General features: G+C 53.9%; 4 protein-coding genes across 4 annotated transcripts; 2 read left to right on the top strand and 2 right to left on the bottom strand.

Moving 5' to 3' along the window:
* Positions 1 to 1,540: 1,540 nt before the first annotated feature.
* On the bottom strand, positions 1,541 to 3,134 carry EsH8_II_001079 (mitochondrial carrier domain-containing protein; the record flags this gene model as incomplete). Its single annotated transcript, XM_083264377.1, has 9 exons — positions 1,541 to 1,624; positions 1,686 to 1,940; positions 2,002 to 2,179; positions 2,238 to 2,371; positions 2,451 to 2,564; positions 2,635 to 2,676; positions 2,739 to 2,776; positions 2,837 to 2,971; positions 3,065 to 3,134. The coding sequence occupies 9 exons, from the start codon at positions 3,132 to 3,134 to the stop codon at positions 1,541 to 1,543; spliced, it is 1,050 nt and encodes a 349-aa protein (XP_083121699.1).
* Positions 3,135 to 3,567: 433 nt separating this feature from the next.
* Positions 3,568 to 5,767, bottom strand: EsH8_II_001078 (DNA-directed RNA polymerase III subunit C82; the record flags this gene model as incomplete). The annotated part of the gene is made up of 4 exons (XM_083264376.1): positions 3,568 to 4,734; positions 4,788 to 5,537; positions 5,640 to 5,702; positions 5,759 to 5,767. 4 exons carry the CDS (start codon positions 5,765 to 5,767, stop codon positions 3,568 to 3,570), a joined length of 1,989 nt encoding a protein of 662 aa, XP_083121698.1.
* A 744-nt stretch (positions 5,768 to 6,511) lies between these two features.
* Positions 6,512 to 8,077, top strand: EsH8_II_001077 (ubiquinol--cytochrome-c reductase subunit 2; the record flags this gene model as incomplete). Its single annotated transcript, XM_083264375.1, has 4 exons — positions 6,512 to 6,772; positions 6,850 to 7,024; positions 7,082 to 7,920; positions 7,982 to 8,077. The coding sequence occupies 4 exons, from the start codon at positions 6,512 to 6,514 to the stop codon at positions 8,075 to 8,077; spliced, it is 1,371 nt and encodes a 456-aa protein (XP_083121697.1).
* Positions 8,078 to 10,383: 2,306 nt separating this feature from the next.
* Positions 10,384 to 13,453, top strand: EsH8_II_001076 (uncharacterized protein; the record flags this gene model as incomplete). The annotated part of the gene is made up of 4 exons (XM_083264374.1): positions 10,384 to 10,510; positions 10,565 to 10,937; positions 10,997 to 13,182; positions 13,236 to 13,453. 4 exons carry the CDS (start codon positions 10,384 to 10,386, stop codon positions 13,451 to 13,453), a joined length of 2,904 nt encoding a protein of 967 aa, XP_083121696.1.
* Between the last annotated feature and the right edge of the window lie 273 nt (positions 13,454 to 13,726).

Raw genomic sequence — 13,726 nt, 5'->3', positions numbered from 1 at the left:
CCGGGGTCGTCAAACCCTGACATCTTGTGAGTGCTTTTTTGTATTGCTATATGGGGTTTTCCATTGGACCGTGTCTGTACATAAACTGTGTCCATTACCAGCGATTTTTGCATCATTGGAACCAGCCATGCCAAGAAGACAATTTTTCTTCAAGAAAACTGCCTGTCCGTCCGTCTGAGCCACTGTTTCTTTGTATGACTTTGCCCCTGTTCCCTCCCAGCTCATACACCTATATATTTAGCTTGGCGGTTGCGCGTCTACTCAGGGAATAATTTCACTACGTATATGCCGACGGCGAAACACTTATAACCAGCTACATAGGCAGAGATGTTTCTGAGGTACTCATAATTAGGGGCAACTCTGCGTACATATTATAGGGGTACAGTCTCGGTAGATGACCGTGGCGACGATGCTGAAGAAGGCGTAACAAAGGATGACCGACGACCTGGACAAGGCAAGTCATGCCATTCGGCGTGCCAACAAGGTCGCAGCGTTCCACCAAATAACAGGCCCAATCAACAAGAGTAAGTCTCCTGGGCATAAAGAGGGTCGAGAAACGGACCGGATAAGCCATGGCTTCGCAAAGCTTGGCGGTATAAAGCCCGTTCTATAATTGGAATTTGCCTCGGTGTTATTGATGATGGCCTAGGGCCGAGACGGTGCAACTATGTGTGCATTGCTCACCTATAATTTTGACTGTTGCTTTACCTGGAAACCCGTGCTAAAGAGTGATTGACGGGGGTTTGCTTGGGAGGCCGAGACGACCCTGTGCCTTGACTTTGGTCTAGACAGTGGAAGACGCGGACTGTGATTCTTCCATTGTAGACAGGGCTCGCGGGGATACGTTTTACGCGACCCCAAGATTGCCCCTTTCCCTGCCAAGGATGACATAGATGTGCATGCCCCGCAAAATGCACTTCTGTTGTAGTGTAGTTGATGCGGAATCATCCAAAGGGCACTTGGCCGGCTCGGGCATTCTCGGACACAATAGTTCGTGGCCTCGACCCGAACAAGCAGCAGTGCTGGGAAGGCTAGAGCCTCTTCGGCAGTACTGCCATTCTCCTTTCAATGGTTGGGGTGACGTCGACGAGCAGGTACCGTGTGGTGTAACCCCTCTCCCCGGCCCCCAACCTAGACTGTGCGCCGGAAGATGACCCTTTGGTTACCGTACGTGGGGGGGGTTCAGCGCATGGCCTGGTAAGTTGAGGCTGCTGAGTCTTTCTTCAATACTCAACGATGTCGATGAAGTTGGATCCCGTGCCCCAGGCTAGTGCCATGGCAGTTTTCCAGGCACGGCCTCAATGATTTGATATGTGTATATATTAAAAAACAGAGGTGATATTTCTCATCAGAACGGATTCTTCTTTGTTGTACATTATTTGGGCCGCGAGCTACCTTCTTTTGGGTACTCGCCTGGCCCTTTACTTCTTGTCTTTATCTATACCCTTTGGGTCTTTGCAGTACCCAAACATCTATCAGGCCCCGCTCCAAGACTCCACGTCTATCCATCCAACGCCGTGCCTTTTTCTAGGCTCTTTGTTTATTTAAGCATGTTGTCGAAAGTGGGGATGAGCGTCTGCGCCAGCCAGAAGGAGAAGACCAGCTTGGGGCCAGTCATCAGGAGCTAATCAGGGCGGCATGGTCAGCAAATAGTGCAACGAGAGCGGACTTGGGCAAGTCCTTACCTTGGGAACCAATCCCTTGAAGAAAGCGGAGGCACCCTCGTTCTTCATCATGTTGGAGATAATTCTGAAGCCACTTTCAGGGTTCTCGAAGTTACGGTTCTGGATACGGGTCTTGATGACGTCGAGGGGGGCGGAGACGAGCAGGGAGGCGGAGGCACCAGCAATGGACGCGACGAAGTTCTGGAACCACGAGGCCTTGTTGTAGTCGTTGAGCTTGAAGAGGTATTCTTTCGTGAAGGCGGAACCACCAAACAGCTGTTTGTATCAAGAGTTAGCCACCTGCAGCCTTTGGGAGGGGTAGCGAATGGTCACTTACAGCGAATGAACCAGGAGCGTTACGGGCGGCAGTCCAGCCCCATCCTCTGTACAGACCGAAGCCCTCATCGGCGACGATTCTGAAGACACCACGGCCGCGGAACGCCTCGGGGTTGGTCTGTCTCTTGATCTTCAGGACATCAAGGGGAAGGAGGACGATCTCTCCAATACCGATCAAGCTGTGTTTGTAACGTCAGTACGGTCCACCGACCCATGCGCGCCAAGCACTAAACTCACCTGCCGGCAGTAGAGTGCATGATAGCCTTGCCAGTCTTCTTGCCGAAAGCACGCTCAAAGTCCTCTCCATAGTTCTTGGCCAAGAAGTCCCTCGCGACGGGCTGGCCACCGTACTTGTATATTCTTTGCAGAACCTGATCATCACCAATCTCTTATCAGTATTCTGTGGTCGATACCGGAAACCCTATTGCATGCTGCATGGACCCCACACACCTTGTAACCGGCGGCGTAACCCAAACCGGGGAACAGCGAAAAGAACTTGCGACCGGCAGTAGCGGTGGCCTTGTCCTTAAAGATGACCTGGTTGAACTGATCGATACCGGCAATCTTCAAGGAACGGAACGTGTTAGCTTTGCGCGTCAAGTTGCTGGATCTCGGGGTTTCTTATTCGGTGTACCTTCGTCTGGTTGCTCATCAAACGCTTCGCGATGGTGTCGACCTTGACTACATGTTAGCTCCTCGTCCATTTTCCCACTCATCGAAGCTTGTTAGAAGACTCACGGGGTGGAAGACAGCCAACTCGGCAATACCAGCGGAGCCTGCAAAATGTCAGTGAGCTGAGCTTCGTGCGTCGTGGAATGCGGGCGCAAAAAGCATACCGGAGCCCAGAAGTCGCGCAGTGTTCGACTCCCTCTCCTGCCCAGTACCCGTGGGAGACATCTTGAGTGTTTGTATTTGAGGACGAAGAGGTTGGATATTCCAATTGAATGGAAAGGCGGGCTCCGTAGGTCGGTCTGTCGTCACGGTTGGGCACGGATATCAGAAGCAACTCAACGAGGAGAGAGAATGGTTCAAATTTCGGAGACAGCTAGGAAATTTTTACTCACCAAATCTTGCCCGAACTCGCAGCTTAACTGCTGGCCCTGCAGTGGCAGGGGTCCCTTGACAGCCAACCATCGGGAAGTGGAGACTAGACGGCAGGGGTTTGGTCGCCGAAGCACAATAAACGGCCGGTGCACGAATTAGCTCCGACCGCCGTTACAATCAACGAACCGTTATCATCAACACAACCTGAATACAACTTCAGACGCCAATCCATCGCATCATGAACATTGAGACGAGACACATTTGCTAGCACTTGAGCATGTCCACCAAAGCATTGCCCAGACTTCACGAAATTTGAGAGCGGGGCTGAGACGCCGCGACCAGAAAAAGGCGGCGCTTTCGTTTTGATTCCTTGGGTATCTATCATCTTTCCTCCCTTCCCAATTTGTAACCTGCAATAATCTCCCAATGCTGGCTCGGGACCAGATCCTGCTTCAAGCTCATGGCATCCAAATGTTATGGCAGGAATCGAGAAGACGCCCACACGGACGGACGCATACTTGCCCTAGTAGTCCCTAAAGACCGCTACTAGGTCATCCAGTCTCATGACGTGGGCGAGGAGCTTACTCTGCAACTCCAAGTATCTGCTGTACTTGTTATAGTGCTCCGCAGTCATGACCTCTTCCTCTTTGCCCTTCACATCCCTTCTCTCTACAAATGACAGGATGTTACGTTCCCGATACCGATGAACCTCCAAGTTCTGAAGGCACCGAAGCATTGTTTTGTAATAGTTGTCGACGAGTTGGCTTTCGATCCTCTCAATGTCAAAAAACCAGAAGAACATGGTTCGTGTTGCTGTTCGGCTGGCATCCCTCGGGACTTCCTGGACGTCAACAAATCCGGCCATTTGCATGGCAAGCATCTTGCCTTGGACATCTCCTTTTTTCATGAGAGCAAGCGAAGGAAGCATCTTTTCGTCCAGTTTGCCCTTCTCACGCATAATTCGAGTTAGGCGTAGCCCGTGTCGTCCGAAAGACTGCTCAATGACGGCGTCTACCTCTGTTTGCTTGAAGCCGTCAAGCAAGGGCTTGAAGTCAACGGTCCATTGTCCTCGGCCCTGACTACCGCAATGGCGCAAGAAACCTTGTCTGCTTTCTGACAGTAGCAGAAGATGCTGCCGCATTTGATCCAGACGGCTGCCGCCCGACGCGGGCCCATCTTCAAACTTGACTTTTGTTTCTCGAGACCCAGATGTTGTTCGTGGTTCCTCATCATCACTATTATCAGACTGTGCCCCTCTTGCGCCGTTGGTCTGGGCACGAGCGGGAGCTCTAGTAGCTTGTGGGCTTTCGTCAAACGAATCGTCGGAATCGTACATGAGCTGGCCTGGTTGGGCCCGGACCTTCTCGGCGCTTCGAAAGTCGATCTGATCCGCAGAAGCCTTGCCTACTCCATGGGAGACATCAATGGACTCGTCGAGGTTTTCGAAAATCTCCATTGTGGTCACGGTAGCTTGTCGTGCATTCGGGCCTGGACCATCGCCATCGGTTGCATCGGAGTCGATCCTAGGATCTAGTTGACAGCGGGATATTTGCTGTGTCAGCAGTCGCAAGGCAGTGTGGTAGATCTGGCCGGTGACTTCTCCAAACGCATCGGCGGCGTATTGGGCGAGTCGTTGGTTGCGCAGCTCGACGAGGCATTTCTCGGTGTTGACTTTAAGAACGATATGAGACTTGACAGATAATCAGCTAGAAGCACAAAACCTATTTGCGCATCAGTACTCACATCAAGCTCGGCTACATCCTCGTCCCAGTCTGAAGACTGCCGTGTCCCGTTGCCGTTTGCAAGCTTCCTCCGCTTGGTATTGAACATGGAGCCTCGTCCAAGTTGTCTCTTCAACTTTTTGCTTTCCTCGCGAGCCTCCCGGAGCCGTTTCGAAACCTCTTGCTGCATGAGCTCTTTGTTTCGCGCCGTCGTTCTTTCACCGGGGGGTGCCTTAGTGACCTCCTCCTCGATCTCGCGATATACATCCTCGGGGTTCCTGAAGGTCTTGGGGCCAACCTGGTCCACGATCTCTGCCGCAACCAGCCGGTTCAGGATAGCGTGAAGATTGTGTGACGAGTGCGCCAACGCGTGACCATTGATTTTCGGTCTGGAGCCATCGCCATTGGTATGGCCGTTGGTCGCATAGTCGCCGTTGGTGCCCAGCCCGTTTCTGCCCTCGAATGCTTGCATCAAATCCGAAACCCTGGCGTGGCCAAGTTGCATGATTGTTTGGACAACTTCCTGCTCAGCGGCGCCGTACTCAATGCCGACCATCTCGATTATTTTTCCAGCTCGAATAAGGCTGTAGCATCCATTGGGGTTGGCTTCATAGGTGGCAATCGTGTTGTTGGAATCGGACTGATGGTATACAAGGCTCTGCTGAACAAGAACAGCCAGGCCGTGGCGCAACTGCCGTGGGGTAAGGGCTGTAGTTTGGACGAGTTGTGCAATGGTAGATCTGCCCTTGCTGAAGAGGACGGCTAGGATTCGCTGGAAGAAGAGAACTCGTTAGCACGAGGTGAAAATCGCACATTATGCCAAGCGCAATTGTGATGCGCCATCTTGAGCAGAGAGGGCGTTTATAATACTTACAGCAGGCAGCTCACCGCAAATGTCATTGACGAGGTGAGCGCAAAGCTCCGCGCCATGCTTGGTCTGGTAGGTGTTAGGGACATACCGATGTCAAGTTGATGGACGAGATGCAAACTTACCACCAACATCGCGAAACGTGGATCCTAGATTCTATAGACTCTAGAGATTCTCTCAGTATCCCTAGAGCTGCTACAGAGGCTACCGCGAAGTCATTGAAATAATACAATGCCGGGGCTGGGTTGAGGGGATAGCACTCGGCGAGAAAATAATATTGTCGCAGACAACGTCACGTATGACTGGCGGAGGAACTTGAATAAAGTATGGAACTTTTTTTTCTTGAGCGGCGGGCCACCTAAGGCGGGGTGGGGGACAAAATTGAAGGGAAACGCCGAGTCACCGACAGAGTCATGGAGCCTTTTGGTGGTGCCTGATACGGGTGGGAGTGTTGGCTAGAACGTCTGGTACTGCCCAAGGTGCCGCGCATTAGGTAAAAATGGATCTATGACAGACGGAGGCCGGAATTCTAGACATCCAACTGCAATGGGGTTTGCTGTGGCTGAGCAGAGGCTCCCCAGCCTCATCTTGAGGGTGTAACCGGCTCATCATTGTGATTACCTAAGGCAGCTATAGGGAATGGGAAGGCGTGGGTGGGGCCATTGGCCCCTGTAGCAGGTAATCAGCCGAGCGTTCATTGGAGGTTCGGGGAGAAGGCAGTTTTCTATCACGTGACAGTACGAGTGACCCGTAGCTAACCTCGTTCGATGGATCGAAAATTGGTCGGGATTGCAACGAGGCACTTTCTTGTTGAAGCTCCGACGAATCGAGCGTCACGCAAACCGGATCTGCCAATTGTCGGCAACCCCATCATCGCAATGATCTCTAGACCGTCTCTCGCGAGACCTGCGCAGCAGGCTCTCCGCCACTCGAGCTGTGCTCGCACAATCTCCGGCCGCCGGTTCGCCAGCGCTTCTGCTGGCTCCGGCGCCTTCGAGACGTCTGACGTTGGTGGTGTCAAGGTCGCTGCCAGAGACTCTCACGGCCCTACAACTAAGCTTGCTCTCGTGGCCAAGGCCGGTACTAGATACCAACCTCTTCCCGGACTGGCCGCTGGTCTCGAGTCCTTCGCTTTCAAGGTACGAGGCGATGCAGCTTTTAGCCCTTACGACTGGCATGTTCGAAACATTGCGCTGACACAATTTCCGATGGGCAGAACACACAAAAGCGCTCTGGTCTGCGCATCGTCCGCGAATCCGAACTCCTCGGCAGCCAATTGACCTCGTACCACACCCGTGAAGCCCTTGTTATCGAGGCCAGCTTCTTCCGCGATGATCTCCCCTACTTCACGGAACTCCTCGCCGAGATCGCCTCGCAGACCAAGTACACCAGTGAGACTTGCAGATGATGTTTGACATACGAGTTGTGGATGGCTGATTGTTGCTTAGCGCACGAGTTCCACGAGGAGGTCCAGCCCGTCCTCCGCTTGAAGCAGTCTGCCACCAGCGCTGCCGCCCTTGCTCTTGACTCCGCTCACTCCGTTGCTTTCCACTCTGGTCTCGGCTCTCCCTCCAACCTGACGCCCTCGATCCCCGTTCAGCCCTACCTGAGCGAGTCTGCCGTTGCCGAGTTCGCCAAGTCCGCCTACGCCAAGTCCAACATCGCCTTGGTCGCCGACGGTGCGTCTGTCGCGAACGTCAGCAAGTGGGCCGAGCAGTTCTTCAAGACTGTTCCCTCCGCCTCCTCCGGCAAGCTGGCTCTGAACACCGCCGCCACCAAGTACTACGGTGGTGAGCAGCGCACCTACAGTCCCTCTGGAAACGCCCTCGTCATTGCTTTCCCCGGCGCTACCAACGGCCAGGCTTCTCCTGAGCTTGCCGTCCTTGCTGCTCTTCTGGGCGGAAAGTCCAACATCAAGTGGTCCCCTGGCTTCAGCTTGATCTCCAAGGCCGTCGGCCCTGCTCCCGGCCTGTCCACTTCGACTGCCCACCTCTCTTACTCCGATGCCGGCCTCCTGGCGGTGCAGCTTTCCGGCTCGGCTGCGGCCATCCGCAACGCTGCCCAGGAGACCGTTAAGGCTCTGAAGAGCATCGCTGAGGGTGCCGTCAGCAAGGAGGACTTGACCAAGGCCATTGCCAAGGCCAAGTTCGACGCCTTGGAGGCCACCGAGAAGCGCAGCGGTAGCATTCTCCTCGCTGGATCCAGCCTGGTGCACAGTGGCAAGGCCATTGATGCTGCCGAGGCCGCCAAGTCTGTTGAGTCTGTCACGGCTGAGAAGCTTAAGGCGGTAAGTAGCTTTCAGTTCCCAATGTATCTGGTCAGACTAAATACTGACAATTGTTCGACAGGCGACGAAGACGATCCTCGAGGGTAAGGCCAGTGTTGCTGCGGTTGGTGACCTGTTCGCCCTGCCGTACGCTGAGGAGCTTGGCCTTCGGGTTTAAACGGGACTTAGCCTGGCCTCATTGTGGCCGAACGATCCGTGTATCAACAGTCAAGCATTTGCGGTAGATTGGGGAAATGTATCCTTTGTGAACATATGTAGTAGAATTTTCTTGCCTCTGCCTAGCTTGCCTAATCCCCTCGTATGACATTTCGTTATTTTTAAAATCCCCTTCAAAGTTTCATACGTGGACATGTTGGTCCTGAGAATATGACACCGGGCCGGTCATGAATCGAGCCGAGGAAGTTGTATCAAACAACTTTTGTTGGTCCTTGCTTGCCAATCCAATCCAAGATTGATAGATAATGGAGTTGTCGGAATTTGTCTGTCTGCCTTTACCAACAGTGCAGGACACGGAGACGAAGATTCATCATATTCCTTATGTAAACATTGCTAAGAGTTGGCGTTGGACAGTGGAATCAGTATAATGTTTTCCTCGACACCCTTGCAATCGCAATCCTTGGGATGGAACTTGTCTGGACTGGAGAGCCAACGTGGCGGAGATTGGATTGGCCCAAGACCGAGTTCAGCTTCGAAGCCCACAATTTTCCATCCAAAGCTACCTCAACTTTTAAGGTGACTCGAGGTAGCGCCGAACATGCGACGGACCTCAGGGACATCATTGATTGGCCTGAGAAGTCATTGTACGCACCTGCACTTTCAGTCAATTCGACTGCGGTATGTCTCAAAGATAATATCTTTGATGCAGCAGCCCTCTATTGATCCGGCCACGCTATGTAGCCTACCTGAGGAGGTAGCATGATGGACGTCACATTGAATGCAGTCCCCCAAAACAGACGCTGAGGTAAGATGGGCAGTTGGAGTAAGAAAAGGGTTTAATAAGGCAGGCCGATTCTCAACTGAATGTTTGCTCGAAACACTGCATGGGCATGGTCGTGAGGGGATAACAGGGAGCACGGCCCCCCTTTCGTCGGGCGTGATGTTCAATTCGTTAAGGTAGGTTTACTAGACAACCGCAATGAGTCGCAACCGAGAAGTAAGAAGCTCCGAGATTAGGTACGAATAAAAGGGCCCTTGTGTCAGTATTCGCACCTGAGCCGTAGCTCATGAGTGCATATATATAGCAAAGAAAAGGTGAGGCAACCTAAGGCGATGTCTCGTGCCTTAATAGAGAGCCCTGAATATTAGTGGATGGGTTGGAGGGGCTTAAGGATGAAGGGGCCACTCATCTCTGACCATCCCCCGGGAGCACTATCCGTACCCGCACCCACCACGCCCTTTTCTCGCTAGTCCCCAGCTCCAAAGTGACAAGGCGCAGGGTACACCACACCTCAGGGCAGGCCCACGGGCAGGAAGGTACCCCAAGTTAGCACCTCCGATCTCACCAAGAGAAGGCGGCACCAGGGCCTGGTAGGGGACTGCTGGTGCGTGGTGGAAAACAAAGCCTCACCTCACCTTACCTCAACCTCCACACCAAATGCCAACTCCCTCCACGACCTCGCCCTTTTTTCGCCCACGATCGACGCTGGTCTCCTGTGACTGCTCCCCCCCCAACCCTCCGTTTCGAGTCGCCCAATTGCGACGCATTTCGTGCAGTCCCATTTCGGCTGGACGACATTTCGGGGAAGCCTTTCGTTTCTCTCTCCTTTCCATTAGGCCTCTTTGAGCCTTTTCGCAGTACCCTGACCAGGTGAGACACATAGCCATCCACCTCCTCCGTACCCTCGCCTCCGGCTCCTCGAGCCCTAGTCTTCGGACATTGCGAAATCGTCTCCTTTCTGTTCTCCCATTATCCCATTGCCACGCCCTGCTCTCATCTCCTATTCGCCGGGTCGCTTGTCACCCAGCCTGCGTCAAGCTACGACCTCCACCTATCTGTCCTTCATGCTTCTCCCCCGCTGTTGGACTCCGGGAGCTAACCGTCGACGTTGTCATTGCTGCAGGTAAATCTGCTCGGAACTGCAGGGCCGGTTGCGGCCTTACCGTCTGATCACATCGTCGATCAACAGTCCACGACGACTGTCCGCTTTACGAGCCCGACGAGCCACATATCCTCCGATTCCCGTCGCAAGGTGCGTAGCTCGCAGAATCACCTGTCCTTCACCTCGCCCTTCAGCGGTGCAGCATTCGATCATCAACGGAATCCCCGCATCCCGAATCCCAATCTACTTCATCCATCCCCTGTTGTTATATCTGACCTGACTCAACTCGCTCGGATGGTTCCAAAAAATAACCAGGAAGCTGGCTGACCCTTCGTCGCAGGGGACTGGAGGTCATTGGTAGTCAAGGTGGCACTGCTGTTGAAAGATCCTTTCTCGTACTACCTGGACAGCCCGAAGCTGCAATATGGTCCCTCCGAAGAAACCCCAAACTGATATCGGGAACAACGGCAACAAGCGAGACCTGAGCAATATGCCCTACAACAAGAGAGACTCCGCCATGGGTGGTAAGGCCGACGGAAAGGGTCAGAATGGTATGCCTATCAACATCCCTGTTATCCGAAAGGGTGATACTGACTGTATTTGAGGCGCTCGATCTGGATTCAGGACGGACGCCGCCATATCCAACAGCCGAGTTAACGAGCGAACACTGCAGCCATGGGTTCCTGATTCTAGTGATGGCATTGACGGCAGTCTGGAGAAGTCTTCCAACAGTGGAGCTTGGGATCAGTTCGCCGAGAATGAGCGCCTCTTCGGCCTCAAGACCGACTACGATGAGAACATCTATACTACCACCATCGACAAGAGTCACCCCCAATACCGAGAGCGCATGGCCGCCGCAGACCGTAAGGCACGCGAGATTGAGCGAACCCTGCCTACCACTGCCCATGTTGCTGAGGAGCGCGTGATGGACTTTGTCAGTGGTGGCGGTGATGACCGTGGCGGTGATGAAGAAGACAAGTAGGCACATCTTACCCATCTCATTGCATAGAGCAGCCGGATCTAACAACTATGATTAGGTACAGTGGAGTTCGCCGCCAGGACTTCCCGCCTCTGTCGAGCCGAGAGAATAAGTACACCCCTCCCGCAAAACGGGCACCTTCCTCGCAATCAAATGTAGCTGGCGCCCCCATCGATCCGGCAATCATCTCGTCGCAGCTGAGAGCACCTGCGAAGAAGCAAACTACGGCGAAGCCAGAAGATGCCAAGCTCCTGAGCCAATTGATAAACAAGGGTAATGCTGCGCAAGCTACCGAGGCGCCTCAAGTTGTGGACCCGAAGCCCGCTGCTAAGCCTGCCCCCAAAGAAGAGCCAGCCAAACAATCCGAAGCCAAGACGTCAGAGACAAAGACCGACAGCGCGAAGACGGGTGATGTCAAGGCACTTGACAAATCGGTCACCCCGGCCCGTCCCTCCGCAGCTACGAGCAGGACTATATCTCCTCAGGTCAAAGAGGGTGCGCCCAGTGCCGCCTCAACAGTGGAGCGTGACGTTTTCAATTCCTTCAAGACTTTTGCCAGCCAGCAGCGACAAAATGTTGAAAAGATTCGGAGCAGCAAGGCAAAGGTTGACAAAGAAGTCAAGCTGACGGAGCTCAAGAAATTTGCGGACTCCTTCAAGCTGTCGACTCCAGTCCCCACCGATCTGATTTCCATTATTGCCAAGGACCCTGACAAACAGAAAGAGATTCAGGCCAAGGCGCTCCAGAATGCTGAAGATGTTGCTCGAACCAAGACAACCACCACAACTAAGGGCAAGGACACCCCATCAAAGGAGGGCGCAGCAAAGCCGTCTACCGACACTTCTACAACACAAGCTGCCGCCGCCGACACGAGGAACGCAGCGCGCCCAGCGCCCGCGCAAAATACGATATCTCCTTCCAACGCGCCGAACCGTCATCCTAACGCTCGTCAGTCTTACGTCAACCCTCAGTACCATAACCAACCGTACAGGAACGACAGGTCGGGTCAACATCTCGCTCAACAGAACCGCCAGCCTTTGGCTCAACGCCTTCGCAACGTGGAGCAGCAGAAGATGTCGCAGCCACCCAACCACCAGCCTGCCAGTGGCCCTGATGTGCGAATTCCGCCAACTGGGCCAGCAAACAACACGGAGGCATTCCGACGAATCGGCGGTGTTCCGAATCACATGGGTGGAAAACTAAACCCCAACAGTCATGAATTCAGACCGAACCCGTTCGCAACGTCCTTCAACCCTAATGGGCATCCCAGTGCAGGCTCGAGCCCTCGTTCTGCAGTCAACAACGTTGCCGAGGCGACATCAAATCCGGTATCTGCCGGACAGCTGATTCGACGGAAGACGAAGGCTGTTGATGTCAAGAAGTGCTACATCCTCGCCCACGTCAAGACGTTTACACCGCCCCAGGGTCGAAACTGGGACGAGAACGACGGCTTGAGACCGTCCTATGACACGCCGCCAACGTGGAGGCAGGTTCAAGACAACGAGAAGCCCGACTCAACGATGCTTATCACCTCCAAAGAGTTCTTGGAGCGTCAGTCATTCGCCTCGTCAACAAACGCCACGCCGAACCACACACATGTTGTGCCCAGTGCTCACCAACACCAGCTTCCATTTCATCTGCAGCAGCCTGCGCACGGCATGGGCCCGCGGCAGTCCCCGCATATGCCGCCCGTGCCAATACAAAATCAGCAAGGACATGTTCCTCACACGCCGTATCAGAACATGGATGACCATCGGATGATGCATTCCAACTCGGCACAGTCGTTCGCCTCCCCTCGGATGGCACAGGTCCCGATTACTTACACGCCGGCCATGAGCTCGGCTGGTCAGGTTCCTTACAACCAGCCGATGATGCAGCCTTTTGTTGGGCCGGGCACTCCCCAAATGGGTGGTTTTAGGAACTTCTCCAACAACCATCAGTACATGCCGCAACAGCCCGGCGGTCCCATGGGAGCACCAATGATGCCCCAGTTCATCAATCCTCAGGGCATGGTACCGGGCCATCAAATGCCGATGTACGCTGGTAATCACGCTCAGTTCATGCCTCCAAACGGCGCACACCCGCAGCCTATTCCCGGATCAAATGGTTATCCTAGTCCAGGGCGCCCATCGGCGCCCATGATGGTCCACCAAGGCTCTCAACAGGGCCAGCCGGTTTATGGCATGAGCCCCAACGTGCAGTACCAACAGCCTGCGTTCACGCCGCAGCAACCCGGCGGTCAGGGTAAGATGGTACCCAGCGGTCGATCCTAATAGCATGCTAACACCTTGTCTTAGTTGGCAACGTCCGTGGTTACAACAGCCCTGGCCCTCAGCACTTTGGAACAAGTCCCTCGCAGATGCATTCATACGGAGCACAGCACCGCAGTGGAAGCAACACTTACGGAGCCAAGCCATTCAACAATCATGGGCAGCACCAAGGACCTCAGCAAGGTACCTCGGTACCTGCTAGCGGTCCGGGGCGCGCCCCTGATGGCTCTGAAGAAGCCAAATGAAATCCATGTAAACATGACCGAGGCATACCGATGGCGTCATGGACAGCTGCCTTACATGTCTAAGCATCCGAGCCCCTTCAGCGTTGATCAACATTCAATTATCCGCAGGGCCCGGAGCGGATGCTGCAACACAGGCGTGCCAGCATTTCATGACAAAAAGGGAATGGTTGTCGGAGAGTAACCCGGCTATCTGCTAGCTGAGGTGATGCAGTCATCAGGGTGGAAGTTGGATGTTGCACTTCCTGTACGTAAATGCCGGTTGTTTGGCAGAAA

Source organism: Colletotrichum jinshuiense, chromosome 2, assembly GCF_051148585.1.
Source record: "Colletotrichum jinshuiense chromosome 2, complete sequence".
Classification (NCBI taxonomy): domain Eukaryota; kingdom Fungi; phylum Ascomycota; class Sordariomycetes; order Glomerellales; family Glomerellaceae; genus Colletotrichum; species Colletotrichum jinshuiense.
This window is presented reverse-complemented; position numbering and strand designations above follow the sequence as displayed.